At 31.2% G+C, this 24562-nt stretch overlaps 2 protein-coding genes across 4 annotated transcripts; one reads left to right on the top strand and one right to left on the bottom strand.

The window, feature by feature from the left end:
• Positions 1 to 762: 762 nt before the first annotated feature.
• On the top strand, positions 763 to 14652 carry SOL1 (carboxypeptidase D). 2 transcript variants are annotated; one of them, XM_012218546.4, is made up of 15 exons: positions 763 to 993; positions 1129 to 1201; positions 1292 to 1387; positions 1511 to 1541; positions 1671 to 1727; positions 2551 to 2646; positions 3312 to 3434; positions 4105 to 4209; positions 5243 to 5289; positions 8088 to 8213; positions 8377 to 8479; positions 8616 to 8678; positions 9007 to 9090; positions 13742 to 13805; positions 14112 to 14652. In XM_012218546.4, the coding sequence occupies exons 1-15, from the start codon at positions 894 to 896 to the stop codon at positions 14405 to 14407; spliced, it is 1464 nt and encodes a 487-aa protein (XP_012073936.1). In that variant the 5' UTR covers positions 763 to 893; the 3' UTR covers positions 14408 to 14652. The 2 variants fall into 2 exon arrangements, with proteins under 2 accessions (XP_012073936.1, XP_020535523.1); XM_020679864.3 differs by lacking the exon at positions 763 to 993 and having other exon boundaries at positions 1180 to 1201; positions 1488 to 1558.
• Positions 14653 to 15833: 1181 nt separating this feature from the next.
• On the bottom strand, positions 15834 to 20638 carry LOC105635477 (tryptophan aminotransferase-related protein 4). Of its 2 annotated transcripts, none has more exons than XM_012218545.4 (5): positions 20133 to 20633; positions 18379 to 18673; positions 17053 to 17345; positions 16556 to 16833; positions 15834 to 16257 (listed from the first exon to the last, which is right to left on the bottom strand). In XM_012218545.4, the coding sequence occupies exons 1-5, from the start codon at positions 20429 to 20431 to the stop codon at positions 16043 to 16045; spliced, it is 1380 nt and encodes a 459-aa protein (XP_012073935.1). In that variant the 5' UTR covers positions 20432 to 20633; the 3' UTR covers positions 15834 to 16042. The 2 variants fall into 2 exon arrangements, with proteins under 2 accessions (XP_012073935.1, XP_020535517.1); XM_020679858.3 differs by having other exon boundaries at positions 16198 to 16328; positions 20133 to 20638.
• Between the last annotated feature and the right edge of the window lie 3924 nt (positions 20639 to 24562).

A 24562-nucleotide genomic window follows, 5' to 3' on the forward strand; every position in this document is an offset into this window, starting at 1 on the left:
AAATATCATTTGAAAAATAAATAATGATAGCATTAAGTATAACCAATAATCCAACAATCAAATTAATTGAAGTTACTATTTTCTCTTGTATCGATTAATCTTTTTATTTTTTATTTAATAGAAAAAAATTTATTAAAAGAAATTTACTGAACATATATTGTGAAATAACAGAGGAAAAATCTATATTGAAAATTATGTTTGTTACTGGATTTATTTTATATCTTAAAAAAATGCATATTATTTTTCGTATTATTATTACTTTAGTAATAATTGGTAGCATAAAAAAAACTAAAGTAAAAAAGATGAAATGATTTTTGGGGACATAATTTGAAATTCATAAAAAAGGACAACCAGAATTTTAAAGAAAAAATGAGATGAAAATTTTCGATTTTCAGGCTGGGACGGGATGAGACAAAACTTAGATTAATACATGTTGATTTTAATTAAAGAACTAGTCTAATCTCATAAATACTTTTGGGATGGAATTCAAGACGAAACTATGAAATTAATATCAGATTTTTTTTTCGAGATGAAAAATTCAGGACGGACTTTCAAGAACGGGTCGGGATTTCTGCACTTCCGTTCACACCCCCTAATATACAGTATAGATAGATAAATTTCAAACGATAAAAATAAACACAATTTACTTTTTGCCAGTTAGTGGGACAAATTGAAGGTTGTTTACTTTAGTAACGTCATCTCTCTATCACGTGCTCTTCCCACGTGCGACCTCCCTCCTCCTTGCCTTCCTGTTTCAACGTTCAAAACGTACAAAAAGAAATGAAGAGATCGATCGAAACACTCTGATCAAACATCCAGATGGCCACCTGAAATAAGAACAAAACCTCAAATTAAAAACAAAAAAGTTCAAAATTTCATTTTTCAAATCGCAAATGAGAAATTTCTTTCCTCTGCTAGTTTTCTCTCTCACTTTCTTCTCTTTCCTTCCCTCCTCCGCCGCTAGAGGCGGAGAGCGTGGCTCTCTCTCTTCAGGTAATTTCTCCAGACATCAATGCATTAATTCTTTTTTTTTCAGTTTAGTGGTAATTGGATTATACGAATTTTACTTTCTTAGCTTCTTTGATTAGAAACTATTGAATGATCTCGATAACTTGTTGGTTCTGCTAGGTATTAATAATGGCAGTAGCTATGCTGGTTCTGGAAGGCGGTTTCTGTCTGAGGATAACGAATCTAAGATAAGGTTCACCTTTGGTTTCTTTGTTGATTTTTGTGTTTTGATTACTTAAGATTTATTGTGAAGAGTGTGATTGATATGGAAAATTTTGTATAGTGTTGAAAAGACTCGTGGATACTTGACTAACACTGATCTTGAAAGAGCTATGAAGAAAATTGGGAAAAGATGCAGCAATATTTCTAGGATATATAGGTGATTACTAATAAACCTTAGTTGTACATTCAAGGTTGTTGTTTTATTTTTGGTTTTAAGGTGATTATGCTGATTTGTATTCTTTGTTTCTCTCTTTGAGGGATTCTTCGAATGTGTAATCAGTATTGGAAGGAGTGTGAATGGAGTTCCTCTGGTAATGGTTTCACTGAAGTTAGTTCTTCGCTTTCTCTTTCTCAAATTTCATGTTTTCTTTTTACTCAGAATTTTATGCATTTTTAAGTTTCGTGTTTCTAATTATTTGTTTTTATTTTTTCCCTTATAGTGGGTTATAGAGATATCTGACAGGCCTTATGAGGAGGAGCCTGAACCTGCATTCAAGGTGAACGATATAATATATGTATACTTAAATAAAAGAGGGCAATTTTTTCCTCTCCAAGTTTTGTTATTTAATTGTTGAACATTGGACCGTTTACTTGAAATTCAAACATATTGCATTTTGAAATAAAGGTCCAAGCTTTTTGTTGGAAATTTCTTATAATCTTCCCCTTTTTAGATTGGTTTGTAGGCAGATTGACTAAATAGTTTGTGATTCAATATTTTGGCAAGGAAAAGAAATGAGGAAGAATTTATTTCCTTGAGGTTTTGCTGAAAATTATAAATTGCTAAAGATATTCAAGGCTTTGCATTCTAGATTTGGACTCCTGTAACATTGTTCAATCACCACCGAGGCATTGAATTATACCAGTGAAAAAATGAATATTTTTTTTGGGACAACTGGATAGGCTATCCTTGAACTAGGAATGATTGTTTAAATTGATTCCTCAAAGTCTTTTTTTTTTTTTTTTTTTCCTTCCAATTAAGGCCTAATTGAACCGTGTCAAGCAACTCACTCCAATTATGACTTAATTAATGTTTCTTAAAACTTCCAAATGCTTAATTATGAGAAATAGATGTTGAATACTTCAGTTAGAAATTGTTAAAATTCAAGGACATGCATGTTATTATCTCTTTTTTTCCCCTTTTTTAATTGTTTATGACTCATTTGTAATCAGGTTAGAATTTTTATTTTTTTTTGATATGAAAGCTAAATCTTCAATTGTTTGGAAGTGCGTCCCCTTTGGAGTCCATTTGTTGTAGGTGCATTTTTTTAAAAAATAATATTCATCATGTGCTATTGGTTGTCTGATCATTTTATTTTGCAGTTTATTGGGAATGTTCATGGAGATGAACCTGTAGGTCGTGAGCTTCTAGTACTTCTTGCTAATTGGATATGTGATAACTATCCGAAGGATCCCTTGGTATTTTCCTATTCGTCTCATTTGACATGAAGACATTTATTTTGTCATGCTGTCAATTACTCACGTGCCTTCACCACATTTATTTGTTTTACATCTCTAATTAGCATCAGTTTGGTTTTTTGATAGTCACTTTTGGTCATATTTTTCTCAATTTTTGATATTTGATTACCAAATAATGCTTTTTCTGGATACTTGAAATTTTATCGTTGGACTAGAACTATTATAATTGCTTCATGCATTTTCCATTCCCTTTTAAACTTATGTCTCTGTGGCAGATTTTTTTTTTCTTCTTGAATAATTCGTTTATCTTGTGCCAAATGAATCCAACTTTGTTACCATTACAAGAGCTTGGTTATGAATTGCAACATATATTTCTCCATTTATCTGTCAATTGGTGTTTACATTACTCAAATTTTTGTTGCGTATCCCCTTTTTCTGCTACAGAAGATGAAGATTTTTTTTTCCTCTTTTAGTTTGATATCCTTGTTTCTCAAAAATCTTATTTGCAACATCATATTTTTACCCAATTCTTCTAATGCATAAAACCATTTGATGCAGATTTTTCATGTTTGGCCTTTATCTAACCACGAATTAGTAATTTCTAAATCTGAATTTTTAAACTACAATGAGGGCAATGCTTGAAATCTTCATTTGTAATTTTACAGGCCAGATTGATAGTGGAAAATGTTCACCTTCATATTCTTCCAACAATGAATCCTGATGGATTTTTATTGAGACGGCGTGGTAATGCAAATAATATTGATCTAAATCGAGATTTTCCAGACCAGGTATCTCTTTGTTTTGTTAGTTCTTTAAATTTTTTTACTTGTCAATGAATCCGAATTGAACCTTAAATCTCAAGTAAATGGACTATTTTATGATGAGGAATCAAATTCAACATTTAGGATCCATTAGAGCTTTCATTATGTTATTCTTTATACAAGTTACAAAATATAATTACATCATATTGTAGTTCTTGAATCATGCCAGAAGAATTCTGAGTTTGGGGTTTATAATTATGTCAGTAGTGAAGCACGAGCCATTTTATTATATTTGAATGAAAGTTCTTTGCTTGTATTTTTGTTGTACTTGAAAAATTTGTGTGAAATTGACTAAAATTTATAATTTTAATAGGATATAGAAGTGTTAGGGGTGTAACATTTTGTCTTTAGGCAAAGATTGAAAAGTATAATTGGTATAAAGATCCATAGATATGACTTAAAACCTCTTAGAAATTTTCTTATATATTCAAAGTATATAGAGCTTGGATTTAAGTTGTCTAGTGAAGACTGAGATTATAAATCTACTTTTCATGCAATGGAATGTTCCAGGAATTTCTTTGCTTGATCCACTTAATAAATTTGTGGAAAGATTTCATTTCTAGGCTTGATTGATGTGCTATTTTTCCTTTCTTGAAGTCTGATGATAAATCGCTATTGACCAACAAAAAATTGCCAGTTCTTTCCTATGAATGAAGACATAAATTCACGTCAACCTGAAACAAGAGCAATAATGAATTGGTTGAGAGAGATACATTTTACGGCATCCGCTAGTTTACATGGGGTAAAATTTCATCTCCTTCTCTCATGCTATCCACATAAAAATCATACACATGCAGTAGTCATCTGATATCAAATGATCGGTTTTCTTTTCGTCACATGTTAATTTCTTAGCTCCTATTAATTCAGTGTTAAAAGTCATTTAATAGATACTCATGTCTTTTTGTTTCCAAAGGTGTGTACTCTTGACATGCTCAGCTTCTCATTATCTTTTTCTTTTTGGAATGGCTTTGTTTTTTAGACAATTTAGAATGAACCTTTTATTTTGTTTCCAAAGTGGGGTTTCCTCGAATTGGAACATTTCTCAAAATTTGGAACTTATAGGGGTTGATAGGATGGGCTTTTTTTTATGTTATAGGGCTGTATTGTATTATATTATTGTTATTGGTGCATTTGGCTGAGAAAGGGGTACCAACTTTAGGGATCTAGTTTTGTCTATGCAATTTTCATGGAATTTTTCCCCTGTTTGTTATGGGTTTTGAAAATGAGGTATTCAAATGACTTACATCCAACTAGATTGGAGAGCTCTCTGTTGTGTGGACCTTTTTTTTTTCTTTTTCCTTCTTCCTAAAATTTTTTACAGGAGCATATCTTGTCTTTCTATTTAGATCAACTTCTTCTACTTCTCTATCAGGAAATTGAAATTCTTCTTTTATTAAAAAAGAATAAATTAATGATGTCCTAGAATAGAAGAAGGGAGTCTTTTATGTGAAATAACAAGAAATCTTTTAATTTCTGAGCAAGGTATCCCTCGAGCGGGCCATCAAAATGTTGAATATAACATGATCAAATTCCATTTTGCTTGACTAAAATAAAAAAAAAAAAATTTGTGTTTTACGACTTTCATCTGGTTGCTCATATATATGTTTCTGCCTTTCTGGTGTGATGCACTAAGCTTATATCAACTGCTTCAGAAGATATGCTTTTGATTGGTTCGCTGGGCTTTATATGTTCTAATAGCCAGTTCGTAAATGTAGGGATGTAGATTTCATCTTTCATAATGGATACTTCTTAATCATGCATATTTCTGTCCACAGGGTGCGCTTGTTGCAAATTATCCTTGGGATGGCACAGAGGATAAGCGGTAAATGTCTGCATTCATGATGTCTTCAAATCCATTGAAAAGAAATTTCATCACAAAGGAAAAAGAAGGATATTTCTCTGGGTCCTTTTGCTATTTCTTATACTTTTATGTAGTGATAGTTATACTCTCTCTTTGGGTAATATTATTAGACTTCCATCACTAGGAACTTGGTCAATTTCCCTTCAACTTACTTTCATATTTGCTCTAGATTTCTTTTCACTTGGACATTGAACAGTCGTCTATTGCACGACATGTTAGTCCACATTCTGTATTTATGACGGCAGTAGAGAAGAAGAAGATGATGAACAACAAAGAGAAAAACAGAGTGTTCTTAATTTAGAACTGAAGTTCTACTACAATTTCAAGTTTCATGCATATCATATATATATATATATTTGGTTACATCAGCACTTAAGGCAACTAATACATATTCTAGAACAACAATTACAGCTACATATTCAAAATAAAGTAAGATTTGCTAATATAACCTAGATTACATTAGTAAAAGATAAATTAATATGTTTCTAGAATTAACCACAAAAACCTGGAAGTTCTATGAGAAAAAATCTCACTTTCCAACAATCTCCTCCTTGAGATTTTTCTCAAGAACTCCAAGCTTAGCTCTCAAAAACTCGAATCTTGTAGTAGGAAGGGCCTTTGTTAGAATATCAGCTACTTGCTCTTCTGACTTGCAATTCAGCAGCTTCACTTCTCCATTCTTTTAGCCTCTCTTATAGCATGAGACTTCACATTAATGTGTTTAGTCCTGTTATGTTGAACATGATTTTGAGCAATACTTGTGGCCGACTTATTATCACAATAAATATAGTAGGATCATTTAATTTTTGTCCCAAGTCATTCAATAATTTTCTAAGCCAAATTGTTTGATTTGGAGCAATTGCATAAGAGATATACTCAGCTTCAACTGTTGACTGAGCAACCACTTCTTGTTTTCTTAAATTCCAATAGAAGGTTCCTGAACAAAAAGAAATACATAACCAGCAGTGCTTTTTCATAGCATCCACACAACCAGTCCAATCACTAGCAACATATCCTTATAATTTGCCTTCTTCATTGCTGGAATACCATACATCGAAATTGATGGTACCTTTCAAGTAACTTGAAACTTGTTTTGCAGCTAAAATGCACTTGAGATGGAGCTTGCATGAATCTAGAAAGCAAATTTACAGTAAACATTAAATCAAGTCTAGTTGGAGTTAAATAATGAATACTGCCAACTAGACTTCCATAAGGTGATGCATCAGTTAGCTCTTACCATCATTTTTGGATAATTTTTCATTTATAACTAGTGGAGTGGTTAGACTTACAGACTTGCATATTGATTTCTTCAAGATATCCATGTCATACTTTCTTTGTGAAATAAAGATGCCTTTCTCTGATTGCTCCACCTCCATTCCCGAAAAATAATTCATCTTCCCCAATTCTGGCATCTCAAATTCTTTTTCCATCTTCAAGTTGAAGTCTTTTATCAACTCATCGTTTCCAGTTACCAACAATTCTTCTGCATAGAGAGTAACCAACAATACGTTAACTAGGACTTCTCCTGAATTCTTGACTTAAGAGATAAGAATCAATTTGCTGTACCAAGTTCTTGGAGCCTGTATTAAGCTGTGGAGAGCTTTGTGCAGCTTATATATTTTATCTGCACATCCAGGAATTTTGAAGCTTTAGGTTGAGTGACATATATTTCTTCTTGCAATGTACCATTTAGAAAGGCAAAAGTTATATGCAAATGATAGATAAACCATTTCTTTTGAGCTGCTAATGTAATTGGCATTCTAAGTATATCGCTTAGCCTCATCTTCATGGTATTTAATTTGAGCTAAAGTTGGATTAGCTCTTACAGGGAGTAAGTTATCTATCAGTTTCAACAATTTCCCAAAGATTGTGTGCCTTGAGAAAAGCTTTCATTTTGATGGAGCAAATATCATAATTTTCTCTCGTAAATATAGGAGGATTAGACAATGATGAAGAAGACATTTTGTAGACAGAAAATAAGGAGAGAATTCTTCACAAATTACTCAACAAGTAAAGAGATTTTATTCACAGCCCCTTTAGAACAACAAAAGCTCTAATGCCACTTGATGGCAGTAGAGAAGAAAAAGAAGATGAACAGCTAAGAGAAAAACAGAGTGTTCTTAGTTTAGAAATGAAGTTCTATTACAATGTCATGTTTCATACATATCACATATATATATTTGATTACATCAGCACCTATGGCAATTAATACATATTCTAGAACAACAATTACAGATATTCAAAATAAAGTAAGCTTTGCTGATATAATCTAGATTACATAAGCAAAAGATAAATTAATATAATTCTAGAATTAACCACAAAAATCTGGAAGTTCTATGAGAAATAAAAACTCACTTTCCAACAATTTATAACATTATGTCATTACCATGATTGCCTTTCAAGCAATTCTTTCCTTTTGATGGTATTCTTGTGGCTGTGTTTCAGGCTTAGTTATACTTAATGTGGTTTAAAAGTTGGTCTTTGCATGATTTCTACTATGTTATTGGCTCCCTGATGTTCTTCATACATTAAAAGAACTTGTGGCTTCCTGATGTTATCACTTCTAAGGTTTAGCTGCAATAATATCAGATAATTTATTAATGTCTTTTCTTGGATGCTTTTAAATTATTTTCTGAATTATCTTAGAATAATTTTTATTTGTCTTGCTGATGGCTTTCTTTTCGTTTCTTATTTATTTATTCTTTTGCTTTCTTTCTTTTATGCACTTAGCTTCTCTGACGTTGTGAAATAATTTTCAGGAAAACTTACTATGCATGTCCTGATGATGATACATTTCGGTTCATGGCAAAAATATATAGCCATTTCCACCATAACATGTCTCTAAGCACAGAATTTCCTGGAGGAATTACAAATGGAGCAAATTGGTATGGCATTTGGGAATTATTTATTATTCACATTATGATTTGATAAGTGTATTATTGTGAAGCTTGTTTAATGCTGCAATATTTATACTCGTTTAATGATATTTTTTTTTAATATTTCCTCTATTTTTCACTTAGCTTTTATCTAAAGCAAAGCTAACTGTAGGTATCCGATTTATGGTGGAATGCAAGACTGGAACTATATACACGCTGGCTGCTTTGAATTGACCTTGGAGATTAGTGATGACAAATGGCCTAATGCAGATGAGGTTTGATTTCTGGCTAAGCTGCATTTTTTTTCCTCTAAATTATTATTGCATTCTCCCACGACTCTTCTTCCCCACTTTGTTCCGTTCTATCTTCTAAATGGCTAGTCAATTGATTTCTCACTGCTTTTTTGTGCAGCTTCCTATACTTTGGGAGTACAACAAAATGAGTTTATTGAACCTCGTAGCTAGCCTTGTGAAGGTAAGTGATATTATTTGATTTATTTTTGTCTTCATATTTTTACTTTTGAGGCTTCTAGAGGGGTTCCTTCAGAAGATCATTTAGCATGATTTAGAACCCTCGTACTAATGAACATTCTACATTGGTTCCGTATATCGAGACATGCACATCTTGGGAGGAAACTCTATCCTTGTAATCATGCTACTCTTGTTTTTGGTTTTTGTAATAGATAATTTATGGGGCACACGAAGGTTGATAGTAATGACTTTCTAATATATGGCATGTATTCACGATATTTATTTTTATGTAGTCGCAAGATCATTTATCTATACTATTTGATTCTTAAAAGACAGGAGTACATGGAAGGATATTTTCATCTGATAGAGGGAGGCCACTACCAGGCTCTATCACAATCAAGGGAATAAATTACACGGTATGTTCATAACCATGTATGGATTCTTATTATTTTTTTTTTTTTCATTTGTTCCAAAGACCCCTATGTGCCCTTGTAAGTGTGATACTTTACGAGTGTAGATACTAAACAGGAAAGAGGTAGACCTAGACTCACATGAAGGAAACATGTCGTGGAAGATCTAGCTATGAATAGAACTGAATGGAGACAAAAGATCCATATATCCGACCTAACAAGTTCAGTGATGTGGAACCCCTAGAACTGTGTTGGCACCCCAAAATCAGATTTGATACACAAATTATATGTCCCAGATTAGGAACCCCAAATTCCAAATTAGGAATTTCTTTTTGGATGAAATAACAAATCCTGACCCAATATTTAACTAGATGTATAAAAGATTGAATGCATAAAGTTTAATGGAGACAAAAGATTCATATATCTGACCCTAACAAGTTCAGTGATGTGGAACCCCAGAATTGTGTTGATGCCCCAGAATCAGATTTGATACATAAATCTAAGTCCCAGATTATAAAGGTGAGTAAACAGATCAAACCGAAGTTTTTGTCAACAGATCAAACCGAACCAAATTTCCCTTCTGAACTGAATTGAACCGAACCAGTTGGTCTGGTCAATTTGATCGGTTTTGCCATTTCGGTTAAGTGAATTGTTGTATAGCTTGAATGAAAAATCATTTTGGTTCTCTACATCACTACCTTTGTTACATCACTACCTTTGTTAGACATGATAATAAACGAACAAGAATTGAAAGAAACAGAATCAAGCAAAAACAAGAAATGTAGCAGCAACAATTTTCTACTTCAACAAAAGAACAAGAACAATATGATTTAACATGAAAACTATTTGTGCAAACACAAAATGAAAAGAAACATAAGAAAACAGAATCAAACTGAAGCAAACAAAAACAAACGGAAACAAATGGAAGCCAGGGAACGCACACAACAACAAATAGAAGGAAACGGAAACAAATGAAAGCAAAATGAACATAGATAAACCTGATTTTAGTGAATGCTCTGATACCTGATGTCGAAACTTAAGAATTGTGTCTTGACACTCCAAACTCAGATTTGATACATAGACCCTAAGTCTCAAATTAGGAACCCTAAATCCCATATTTGGAATTTCTTAGATGGAATAACGTTTTCTAACCCAATACTTAACCACAACTATGAACCAAAGATATCAAGGTGTAAGATTAAATGCCACAAAGTTTAATTACTATCATAAGTTCGAAAGGAAGTTTAAAGAAGAACCAAAGAGAATTCACCTATCTTGAATTCAATTACATAAAACGCATAAATTGTTATCTCCATGCCTTATAATACTAGAAACTAAGTATTTATAAGTTAAGAAACCCTAAAAATTAAATACAACACAAAACTATGTATCATCCACATGTTTGGATCATGTTGACTAGCCATGGGGCTTCCTTCAAACCCATATCTTCACTTGGGAACTTGTAGATCTTAATGATCAACATGTGCTTGCCGTTTTCCATCACCATGTGCTTGTTTTAACAAAGCAAATGGTTTTAAAAATTTTCAAAAATTGTACTAAAATTATTATTTTTTATTTCAGAATCCTTTGTTACTAATTTTATGCTATGATTATATTTTGCTATTATTCAACAGAGTAGAAATGGAAACAAAGGCTTGACATAACTGATCAGTTTGAGATTAAAGTTTAGTTGTTATTGTTGTCCCAAAGTTTCTTAGAAGATTTAGCAACAATAGTTGGCTCAACTATAATAATTAAAGGCGCAAGGTGCACTGAGGCGCAAAGCCTCTAGGCCTAGGCGCTCGGTTGAGTGAGGTGGGGTGCAAAAATAAAAAATATAATAACTTCAAACAATTGGAGAAAGATTCTCATTAATAATATAAAACATATAATGATATAATAATATAATACATTTAAATTTGGATTTGATCGTAAAAATAGTATGTCTAGGATTTAATTGTGATTCTTGAATCTGTTTTAAATATGGTTGTAACTACATTAGCACGTACGGCACATTATGTGTAAAAGTAAAACATGCAATAGAGCTATAAAACGTGGAGTATAGGATGTACAAATATTATTGAAAAGTAAATAAAAAGTTATCTAGCCTCTTCTCTTTCTTCTTGATTTTCTCTATCTTTGATAATTCTCTTCCTTCTCTACTATTTCTTTTATCTAATTTTCTACCCTTTTCTCAGTATCCAAAAACACTCAATAGGGTTTCTATGACTGAAATCCTAACAAAATCAGAAAAAAATGGCAGCATAACCTCTTATATTTTAAGATATTGAATTAGAGAAGGAAGTAGACGCAAGAGAGGTTGCAAAGGAGAGGTACATGCCTGGGTTTTGATAGTTGAAAGAGAGAAGCTGTTGATTTTTCTTCTTTTCTTCTTCCTCTATTATTGTTATTGTTATTGTTATTGTTAAAGAGTGGAAGCGGCTAAATCATATAATCATAAATGGAAAACACTAGCTGATTGTGCAGGGAAGAAAACTTAAAAGGCGCGCCTTTTCTGTGCCTTTTGCCTGAACAAAGGCGCATGCCTAAGCAAAAAGGCTCTCACCTCATGAATGTCACCCACCTGTCAATGTTTAAGGCTCCAGCCTTTGTGCCCTAAGTAAGGCGCGCCTGAGAGGTGCACCTTTAATAACTATGGGCTCAACTGATTGGAGTGGAGAAAAAAGATTCATTTATATGACCCTAACTAAATTGAAACTAAAGCTTAGTGCCCTTTTTGAGTATTCGCTAGAATTTCTAACTAAAACATTAGGGTTATCTTTGGTGTGGAACAAGGAATGAAATAGAAAACGGAATAAGGAATGGAACAGGGAATAGAATACCTGCTCTTGTGTTTAATATGCAGCTGTGCACCGTGGAGTAGGAATTCAAATTCAATTCATATGTTTAGTTGATACAAAATAATGGAAGGACTAGAATGGAGCCTTGGCTAAAAGACCAAAATACCTATATCAATGAACATATTATGAATTAATTTATTCAATTAATTAATTATTTTATTAAAGAAGGCTTATTCTTTGTATTAATCATATGATTATCTTCAATATTTGCAAATAATGAGAAGGAAATTTATTTCTTAATCTATCATTTTTAATCCTAACAAATTTTCAAACAAATAACATATTCATGTGAGTGAAAATTTTTTGGCAAAATCAAAAGAGCAATTGAATTATTGTGATCCTCAATTCATGCTTTAGAAAAAAATAACACATTTTATGATTTTCCACCAAATATTAAATAAAACTACTATAGATAATCAAATATCAGAAGGAAACGGAGCTGAAATTTTTATGAAATGATCCTCGCTTGATATGGTGCAAATGCAACCTTTGTACAATTATTGGAGTTTTGATGTGATGTTTATATTGAAAAGTAGATTTTTTTTGAGCCAAAAAGTGAGAACCAAAGACAAATAAAATGGCAATATACATGAAGAAGGATGGAAAAGGAGAAGGGAATGGATCTGAAATGGTATATACCATAAGGGGAAAAATGATATTTTGTAAAAAAATTAAGCCCGGTAATTGGAATTCAGAGGGGGAGGCCAAGAATCCTATTAGATAATTTGTTCCAAAACTCATTACCAACTCCACAATTTAATTGCTACTGATCAAGGGAATTGGGAATAAAAATTCCATTCCTATTCTTATTCAGCCCACTAAACATGGGCTATGATCATGCTGCATGATCCATGCATATAAGTGAGTGTTCACTAGAATTTCTACTGTAAAACATTAGGATCATGAATATAGTTGAGGATTTTCACAATACAAGAAGTCTCGTGTTGTGATCGTAACCTTAACATTTCTATCTCTCTTTCTCTGTGAAGTTGGGATATGCATCTTTAACTGCTAGAGAAGGAGGCATAAATACTAATTTCAAATTCATGGTGTATGCTTTCTAACAAATATCGAACTAATTCAACTAGAAAAATGCAGGGCTTGATCAAAGGTTTGACAAATGCCCAACGCTAATTTAGGCTGGGCAGGATTTTTAATTCCTGGTTTGGCCGACTGGTAAAATATATATTTTTGGTCAGAGAAATGGTTCTGAACTTTTCCTTAAGTTTGCGTCTAGGCAAAATGTTTGGCTGGGCTGGCCTGCTAAATGAATGTCTCTACCAAAAATAATAGATTCTCTGTAGGCTAGTCTAGTTTTATTGCAATCATCTATTTATAGATCACAGGCTGGTAGTCCCAGCCCATTTTGGTATATCATTATATGTGATTTCTTGTGCTATTAATGTAGTCATCTGATTAGATCCATTGCTTAAGCAGTATAATATTGTAGCTTTGATGTCACAATATGTTGTTCCAATAAATCCATGCTGCAATTGACTGAATTAGTTGAGACATAAACTTACCAGGATTTGGGGCATCCTCTTAGAGTTAGTTGGATATGCATGAACTCTTCATTATTCTCTCTATATAATAGAATTTTTTGAAGCCATATTCTTATATCTTGATGCATACATACCATTGTTATGTAGTGAGTGTACTATGAATGCTGTACATTATTTTGAAACCCGCAAGCCAGTCCAGCAGGAAATGTTCCTGTCACATAGGGAAAGTTGTGCTTCGATGTAATGCTTTAATCCTAACACATTTCTTTGGATCTTTTCAATTGCAATTGACAGGTTAAAGCTGGCAGAGGCTTGGCTGATTACCATCGCTTGCTTACCCCCTCAAACAGTTATGAAGGTATCTGATATTGTGCACTAATCATCACTATGAAGTTTCTTTTCGTAGTTAAATTTCAGTTGATCCTGAAAAACAAGGAATATATTGAAAACCGCTTAAAAGGATTTTTGAAGTTTTCAAATAGAATGATAACTCTAGTATATTTCTGATAAAATGAGTACGTCATATGAAAATATTAAAATATATGGGTAAAAATATTAAATCATTGAAATATATGCCATAGCTGATAGTCTCCAAGCTTATTATTCACGAATTGTGCTTTCTGTTTCTGGATTAATCCTGATATCCATCTGAAAAATGTCCTAGTTGTGGCCTCTATGCCTGGGTACAAGTCAAAGTCCACATGCATATCGTTAGGGGAGGCAGCCATGACTCTGGACTTCATTCTCGATCCAGAAGTCGCAACCAAGGAGAATCTATTGAGTATATATGAATGCAGCTGTGATGGCAAAGGGGGGCTTGGAACCTTTTGGGGTTTTCATTTGGAATTCTATACTATTTTGACTATCATCTTAGTCTTCCTCTGCTTGCTGTTAATGAGGAGAATGAAAATCAACTTTTTAAACCACAGACAGTTACCTAAAAGGTTAAATCAGGTATGAGCCACTCACTTTAAAGTATACAAACCTAATTGTTGTATATTTCCTATTAAAAGGATCCATCTTTTTGTCATTTATTCATCTGTTGTAAGGATACTGCTAATTTGCTTTGGCAAAAATATTATCATGCTGGACATGCCAGCGAAACTGCAGTCAACATTGGCTAATTTTTGCAGCTGATGTGATTCTATGAAAAAAGATTCAGGTTGTGAGATAGCTAAATATACACTAATGTGCTTTTTCGTTTTTGTCCTTGTGAAATCAATTAAAACTGGAATCATGTTGGTGGTTAAATATCCCTTTGTAATAGAACAGAAAGGTTCATATTGCTTGCATTTGTTCAATCTGCTTCATCCATATAAAATTTTGCAGATCTCCACCAATAGAAAGTATATAGCTAGTCAATTGTACATGATTTCTTCAAATGGAAAATATACATAAAAGTGGTAGTACTAGAAATATTTTTCTGTAAGATCATTTATTTAATATGGTTTGTTCAGTGTGGTCAATTGAATATAAAATTTTTTTGCATAAATAAAGTGCTTTTTAAATTTTTTCACTAATCCAAAGTTACATGTATGTTTTTCCAACTTGTGCGGTGAGCTCACTTTCAAAGCTATAGGGCCGTCTCTATAAGGTTTTTTTTTAATAAAATGTTATTGTTTTGTATTTTTTTTTCTGTGGTTAGAAATATTTTCATTTGAATAAAAATGCTGTTTGTAATTGGTTTGATGCATGGGTGGTATAGATAAGTCTTTCTTATTTGTAGGAAGGGCAGGTCAATTAATACATGACCTCTTAAATTGAAACATGTACACGAGTAAGCATAGATCAATAAGGCATGACTGTAATGCTAATAATGCTATTTGCGCATAGAGCAGAGAGCAAGTTAATAGTTACATCACCTCTTCAATTGAAGTATTATACACAAGCAAATACAGGTGAATAAGACATGACCTTGTAAAATACAATTCCACTAATATTCTAATACTATTTGTGTGCTGACTTCTTAAAATGAAGTATGTATACGAGAAAACATATGTCAACCAGACAACCTTATATGTCAATAGTCAATGGATAATGTAACCTCTTAAAGTGAAGCATATACGCAAGGAAAGACAAGTTAACGAGACATGACCCTACAAGTACAAAAGTCATAAATGTTAATCATGAACTGCATATATTTGCTCCTGAAGTTTATTCGATTTTTCTTGTGTTACTCTCAAATTTACAGTGGATTTATTATGATTATATTTTTTTACATTTTATTAATAATTATACCCTTCGCCAATATAAAATGTAAAAGTGCAGGATCATGATTGAACTCTTACAAAGATATTTCATTTGGATGAGAGACATAGGTGTTACTGATGTGAAAGTTTAAGGTTATAATAGGCTTCTCGCAAACTTGAGGGTGTCACAAGGTAAATCGTGTAAACTTCGAGGGTAAATTTATGGGTTAAGTCAAGTGTTAACACATGGTGTCTTAAAATGAAGCATATATGCAAGCAAATACAGGTCAATAAGACAATGACCTTATAAATAAACACAATGTCACCAATGCTATTTTCTTAACAAAGCAGGTCCAAAATAAGCAAATATGGATGAATAATCTAAATGCAATGAAGATCACATTCCTCACATACTTTTAGAACCATCTTCTTTCCTAGAGACTAATTGGTTTAACTTCTGAATCAATAAATCAAAATCATCTTGTCTTCTAAGGAGACTGAGACGTACATATCGATCTCCGGCAGAGAATCGATTTCCTTCACGACCATCAATTTTGCCTGCTCGAAGCACTGCATGACAGTCTTTATCTTCCTCTCTCTCACACTTCAACCATGCATATGCTGAAATGAACTTTATATGATCAGGGCGAGATGGCTTTGAATTTTCATGCAACTTGAATAATCAAAAGTTTCTATAAGAAAAACCGAACTCAATAAAATTAAATTTGGTTCAATTATTCTCTTTTTTAATCAAAATCGAACCGAATCAAAATAATTAATTTTTACTAAAAAACCGAATCAAAAGGAAACACACTGATTTAGTGCAGTTCGAACCGAATTTGAAATACTCAAATTACTAGAAATTTATCAAAAATATTCATAACTGTTAATGTTTGCATTTTTTTTAACCAAGGGTTACCTGGTGAAGGATCTCTGACTTTCTGGAAAAAGTTGCAGTAATTGGGTGCTATTTTTTGGAGAGAGAAACGTTCCGACATTGAAATTACACTGCTCAATCTCTCCCAACGTTTCATCATCGTTGCATATCCAAATTCATATATATCATTTCGTTGTTGAAGGACTACTTTCAAGAGCTTCAAAGCTCTTAATTGACTGTCCCGACAAACTCCTATGGTGTTTAGTTGTGAGTACCTAATCATTCTTTGGTAGATGGCCTCGTCTTTTATCACTGCCCACCTGTCCAATAGTATCCAAGCTATTGAGAAAAAAACATTTTATTTTGAAAATTTTTAATGGAAGGACCTTATGAATTATAAGATCTTTCCATTACATAATACAGGGACCTAAATAATATAATTTTGAAAATTAAAATCATTACTAGTTAATTTGGCCAATTCCTAGAGACTACATAATAATTATCCATTTAAAGATTATGAGAAAAATTTATGTTCTTACCCAAATCTAGAGCCAGCATGACCAGTGAACTTAGACATAGAAAACAACATAATATCTCCATCTGCTGGAGTAGGAATTGGTGTGAAATGAGGCCAATAATATGCATGATCATATATTGTTTTGACATTTTCGCCTTCAAGAACTGCCTGGTTCAGCTTCCCATCAGGATTGTTTGGTGATGTTACAAATTCAATCATATCTGTATAAACATCTGAATTGTTTTTCCATGAGGATGTATCCCCTTCAAACTTGAAATCCATTGATTGGAAAAGGTTCGTCTGTTCTTCATAAACCTGTAAGGGTTAATTTCTTGGGAATTAGCTAGACTGTTTTGTATGAGGATATGCCGTTTTTGTGAATAAGTTCCTTTCTGTTTTCCTACTTGTCTCCCTAATATCTCTTTCTTCCCCTGCTTTTCTTATTTTTCCTTCCCTTTTCCCTCTGTTTTCTTAACTGCCAAACAAGTGGTAGGCCAGGTCCTAATAGGATTTTAGAGCTAATCCCGCTTCGATTTTATAAAATCACTTAACTAATATTTTTATTTTAATAATGTTTCTATTACTAAAGCTTAATTTATGGACATTTATGTATATGTACTATGAAGACAATTTGTATTTAATCATGCATATAAAGTGTAGTTAAATTATTCGACTTGATTTCGCTCATTGTTTCTAAATTTATTATTAACTCACATAAATGGTAATAATAACAATAATTACTAGACCTTAATCTCAAATTAATTGAGATCAACTGTATAAATTATTTATTTCTATTTTACTCTATTCATAACTAATTCCACGTAATACATGCAAACATGCTTAAAATTTAAATTGTAAAATAAAACATACTAATGGTCATTTTGTATAATAACAAAAATTCTAATATTAATATTTATAAATTTTAGTGATGAAAATGGCAAGGATAACATGTTTAAAATGAGTTATTTTAATGTCATTTGTTATTCTACCATCTTTCAGTTGATGACATTTTTGAAATTTGAAACTCACTATAATTTCAGTAACTACATATGAAATTAAGTAAATATAAAAGTCTTTAGATTATATCTATAGTCCACTCATGGACTAAAGAGATAGAAATGGAGGTTTTATAAATATTATTCTAATTTTATTTTTTTTTTTTCAAGCATGAATGATCAGAAATATTCTCGTGTCAATAAAAACTTATTTTTGTTAGCTTGATTTACGAGTGGCCATAGATTTGGTGTAGTCAATTTCAAATTATCATGACTTAGGAACTTAAAATAACGTAATATAGATATAAGAAAATTCAAGAAACGAATAAAAAGAAGCAGCAAGTAGTACCAACCGGGTAAAAGGGGATTGACGCGACAACCCTAGCCGGAGATGAGGCATTACGAGGGGACAAAGCTCGAACAGCTGCGTTAAGGAGTTGGGTTGACCCAACACCAAACGCGATGTATCTTCCTTCAGTAATTGCATTTCCTACAATGGCATGTACCTTGCGAATGTGGCTCTCAAGTTCTTGTGATATATAAGACCCATCACTGTACATATAGCTCATTCTATGCCATCCTGCTACTAAAAATGCACTACTGCCTGCATGCTTCACCCAAAACGGCTCCAAGAATAATGGATCCCCGCTGTAACAAAAATAAGCAGTAGGTAAAAGATGGTGAGTCGGTTTGACATTGAAGTTGAAACTGTTTTTTCTGAAAAGAAAAATGATGCTTGCTTTGTTTTGAAGTTTTATGATTAACGTGTAAAAATTTTGCAGTTATCTATAATCAATATTTTAATTGGGTTTTTTTTTTTTTTTTTTTTTGAAATTAATATTTTAATTGGTTTTAAAATTTAAAGCAGTAGCTCAAATAATAATACGATATAAATTCAGTCTTGATGTTACATGTAGCTGCTTCCCCTAGGGAAGCATGTTTTTTAGACCTTCCTCGGGATATTGGTAATTGGCTCATGAACTCAGTCTAGGCATGTCATTATTTAGTTATCATACCTATTCTAAGATTTCAGAAGGCCTAATAAACAACCTCATCCTAAATTTTAGGACTTGTTGCAATTGAATTGTACTTTTTAATTTTTTTTTTTCTAAATATGCCTTAAAATGAAGCATAGAAATTAATTATACCTCGTGATTGAAATTAAAACATTAATTAAACAAGTCATTCAGAACACTTATTGAAGAGTGCATAAATACCATGAACTTACATGTTGCAATTAATTCATTTTATGATAATAGAATGCAATTGCAAAGTTGAGAGCACTATTACCTATTTGATGTATTACGTTGAAAAATCAAATTAAATTTGAACATGTTTATAATTTTCTAAAAGATTTTGGAAAACCATAGTTCATGAACAGTGCTAGTCTTGTGGTCTCAATCATATAGTCAGAAAAGTTATCTTCTATTAATCTATTGTTCTTATAGTTTCTTAAACTTATGAAAATTAGTGCATTTACACATTTTAAGAATAACTATATCTCTTATAAAAAATAAATAATTTGGAGGATGAATCGTGAATTTGAACTTTTATATTTTATTTTAGTAAAAATCACAGTTATCGCTGAAAACATAAAAATATAAAATTAGAGAATAAAAATAAAAATAAAAATAACATCGCAATCATGCGATCCCAAAAACAATAAACGCCCAGCAGAAACAGGAACACATCCACATCAACAATTCCCATCACCTATAATTTAGATGTTTGGTGAGATCCAACTTTTCAGAAAAGCAGAAAACTGAGATATAATTTAGATGACCAAAATGGAAGACAGTTCATTTTATAACGTTGGTAGGGAAAAATTAACCATACTTAATCACCAGTAGGACTATCATCAGGTTAGCTAGTTAAAGGTATATTAGAACTTGAGCTGGATTCAAGTTTGAAAACCGGAGCTTGAGCTTAAGCTCGACTTGTTTACAGTTTATAATTTAAAAAAAAAAATTGTCAAACTTATTTTTATTTGGTAGGAGGATAATTTTGCTAACGAAATTAAACTTTCAATATGGAATTTTCTAAACCTTATCAGAATTTTCAAACTATATACTAATTAATTTGGTAAGTAAATAAGAGAGAGAAGTACCTGTTAGCATTTACAGTACAATTGGGGAAGAGTTGAGAGCAGTCAGGACCACCATAGCAATCACTGCACTCACAAATAGGTTCTTGTTTTCCATCAAGAATTAGGCCATCTAAGTATGCTCTTCCATGGCCTGAGCAAGAAATGGCAGCCACTGCCTCAGCTTCTGTTGCTGCTCTTTTGGTCCAAGTGAGATCGCCCTCACCCACATACCTTTTGGAAATAAGTAAGACATTAATAATTATGGATGTCAAAAACAACACTGAAAATCCATAACTTTTTGAGTTTTGTATCTGAAACATATCTGACAAAATTCTCTTCTTCGAAAGCTTTTCTTGTCATAAAGAAGAGAGATCGATATTTAATTAATATGGAGAAAACATGAAACACATGTATTCTTGGCCATATGTAGATATGCTGATTCTCTTGTTGATTTTTCTACTTTCAGACGATGGATCAAGCATACTGCTTTCTTGGCCACATTCTCTTGATGAGGTGGTGCTTTCAAAGGGAAAAAGATACCAACTAGATGCAAATTGCTGATAATGCACATTTTCTAATTATTCAATGTTTGAATAAAATAAACTACGTACATGAATTTTTCCAAAGGAGAAATATCTCTTCTTACCAAATTTTCTTCCACATCTGTCTCAAGTAGTTAGGTAACTACGTACATGAATTTGGATCGGTAAATATCTGTCACGCTATGTTTGAAAAAGAAAGAAAAGAAAACAAGAGAGGAAGAAAAATATTAAAGGATATATATATATATATATATATATATATATATATATATATATATATATATTAATTTTCTCAGATTTAATTAGTTTATTTTCATCATCCCGAGTAAACCTCTCTAATAAGGAGTTCAAAATAAAAACCTTACGATACAGTCAAATTTTAAATAATTATATTTATTAAAAATTAAAAATTTAAAGATTTTAAGGCTTTTATTAATATAGAGAAAGTGAACATTCTATATGAATACAGAATTGTTCACTAACTTTCACATGGCAACTTTCTTTTTAATCGCATTGCTTCTTATATATTTATCTTTTAATTGTAAATTAATTAATTTATCATTTTTTAAAAATCATTCAATTAGTAATGCTAATCTAATATGTAATTAGTTTGGCTTACAATAGAATAAGACACTTTTTTTTAATTAATTTATTAGAGTTATACATAAAAGAATTTTTTAGACGGACCTTTTTATATTAGACTTATAGTTGCATTCTATTTATAAAAAGTTAAATTTTTACTTTTAGCAAAAGGTATTATTTTTGTCAAAATAAAAATAAAAGAAAGATTTTATTTTTTATTTTTTGTACAAATTATATGGAAAGGTTTATTTATAAAATGAGCAACTAGTTGTTATTAGAATCTAATGGCTAATTGGTACCGAAACAAATTAGAATTTTTTTTTGAGAGAACAAATTAGATATTTATATGAAAAGTAAATAGCTTATTTTTTGATAATCTATTAAATAAGTGACTAGTAATTTATTTAGCTTTAAATCTAACTGTTTACATTTAGATACTTTAAATTTAATGGTAAAAATAAAAATTATGTATCAATGAAGAAATTTTAAACTCTCTGCTAAAAGTCTTATCCAAATTTTGAATATTAAGAACCACTCCTAACTCCTCTATCCCGTTACAATTGTCCTATTTTTTTTTTTTTTTCACTTTAATTGTTATTTTAGAATATTAGGGAAGCATTCTTTGTATGTTTTTCAACTTTACTTCCGTCATTTTTATCTCCACTAAATATGTATTATTCTCCCCGCCTCAAAATATTTATACTTTTAACTTTCACACAAAGTCTAAAAAATAAAATAATTATAGTATCCCATCATATAAAATATTCTTACTTTTTTAAAATTGTCCTCTTTTAAAATAAATAATTATTCTTATAATTTAAAACCAATTATAATGAGAGACGTAAAAGGAAAAGTATATATCTCTTAAATCAATTAAATAAACATTTTGGGATATCTAAAAATAAAAACATGAACAAATATTTTGGGACAAAGGAATAATTATTTAGAGGATTGATAAAAGGATAGTTTAGTCAATTACAACTACCTTTTACTAAAGTTTAGATTGTTCAATAATTTACTTAATCCTTGTGCAGTAACTTTAATTGATACTGTAATGAGACGGAGGAAGAGCGTGTGTCTTCACTCACAAGGTTGACCGCGAGGGACTCAGTACAATGTGTTAAAAACAACACTGCTTAGATTTAATACTTCTCATCTTTTTAGATTTTCAGATGTTCATCTTCTTTTCCTGTTAAACTTGAATTTGATATTCAAACAGCAATCAATATGCAATATTCAAATGATAGCCTGTCATGTTCCAACGAAAGATAAATTTAAATAAATTTAGCTTTAAGTGTTGGTCTTAACAAAGGCTAACTTCTAGAATTAAATAGACTTTGAAAATTCTTGAGGAGAAGTCTTAACAAACGCTAACTTCCAAAATTAAATAGACTTCTTTGAAAATTCTTAAAGAAAAGTCTTAACAAATGGTAACTTCCAAAATTAAATAGACTTCTTTGAAAATTCTCAAGATTCTCCTTAAGATTGCTTTGGCTCAAATCTTTGAAAGAAAGAATGTGCAAGAATTAATTGCTTTGGCTGAAATTTGAGAGAAAATGTGGGCCTAACATGAAAAAATATCTTAAAATGACCATTGTCCCTTTAATATCTTCATTTTTAAATTTAGATATATTAATACCCTAGAATGAGATTAGGGTTCAGGTTTATAATAAAAAATATTTTAATGGATCCCACACTATAACCCTGATAAAAAATAAACTCAAGCAATCAAAACACACCGTTTTGATAAAATCATTAATCAACCCATCTTTCTTCTCCTGCTCCTATTCTTTCTCCCTGTTTTTGCACTATTTTATTGATCTTTCTTTCTCCATTCTTTCTCTCTCTTCCTATCAAGTCTCATGTGCTTCTCTCTTCATCGTGCTTCTCATATGTCCTAATTTTCTCTCTCTATTCCACCTTCCTGTAACTATATTATTGACTTACAAATCATAATCTTTTGGTAAATGAAATTTTGGAATTCTATAGTTTATCCGTTTATACGTCATAATCTTTTCCTCTGCTATTATTGTAATTTGTATCTGATCTGGTTGTAGCAAATGTGATATGAATGATTTTAACAATACCCAAAACAAGAATAGAGTGACTGAGTTATTATTCTTATCCTTTCTATTCAATTATTCAATGGTTTAGACCAAATAGTTTCTTATTATCTTTTGATTTATAGATGCTAGATTACGTTCACTTAATTTGCAAGTACATACAGATAAGAAAATCTTTTCATTTGTAATTGATTCTTAGTTGGACTTTTGATATATTGAGTTTTTCTCTATTTAAGCCAAGGTATTTAATTTGTATTTTTTTGTGCATGATTTTAGCATCTAAAATGATTTTTTTTTTTGACAAAATACCAAAATTTGGAAATTTTCTTTTGATTTGATAGTTTTATATCATTTGATTGTATGCACGCAAAGTTTGATGTTAATTATATTTGCTTTTAAAATTCTTCATTTAAATTTATTTTTTTTAATAATAAATGGTATCCATTTAAAAATAAAAGCAGTTTTACACTTCTACTTTCATTAGAAGAATTTGTTAAGGTATTTTTTACTGTAGCAAATAGATTGCTTAGGTTGAAATGAAGCGTATTAGCTTTTTTTTTTTTTTTTTTTTTTAAGGCACTATAGTTAAGTTAAGACATAATAGCTAGATGGGGCCTATTAAAATATTTTTTATTGGAAATTCTAATCCTAAAATAATTTTGGGTATTAACATATCTAAATTTGAAAATGGAGGTGCCGAAGAAACAAAGGTCATTTTGGAATGATTTTGCAACAAGTCGATAAGTTGAGGGTACTTTTGTAGGTTAAGCCAAAAAATATGTAAAAATGACTAAATCTCAATATATCTGTAACAGAAAACTGTAACTTGTTACATATCAAATTCAACCCCTATATAGTATTAGTTAGGGTTGCACATGATCTGTTGCAATGTAACCCAACCTAATATAAGCTAACAAGTTTTAAATACATAATGAGTTAGATTTGGTTAATTATTTTTTTTTTATAATTTATGAGTCAAGTTAGGTCACCAGTTCACTAAATAACCTATAACTTATTGGCTCAACTAAATCCATGATCAAAATATATATAGGGAGAATTATTTTTGAGTCCCTGAATTTTTACAAATACATGACTTCATCCTCGTTGCCTATGATAATTATTCCGGAGTCCCTCATGTATGCCTTCATCTGAATTTTTAGTTCTTCAGTTGAAAAAGTCATATTTTTTACAGTAATTTTACATAAAAATACCTAAATACCCTTGAAATATCATACAAACGGTACCCAAGAAAGTCAACCGGAGT

Source organism: Jatropha curcas, chromosome 9, assembly GCF_041381405.1.
Source record: "Jatropha curcas cultivar XTBG-Jc1 chromosome 9, XTBG_Jcur_1.0, whole genome shotgun sequence".
Taxonomy (NCBI): Eukaryota; Viridiplantae; Streptophyta; class Magnoliopsida; order Malpighiales; family Euphorbiaceae; genus Jatropha; species Jatropha curcas.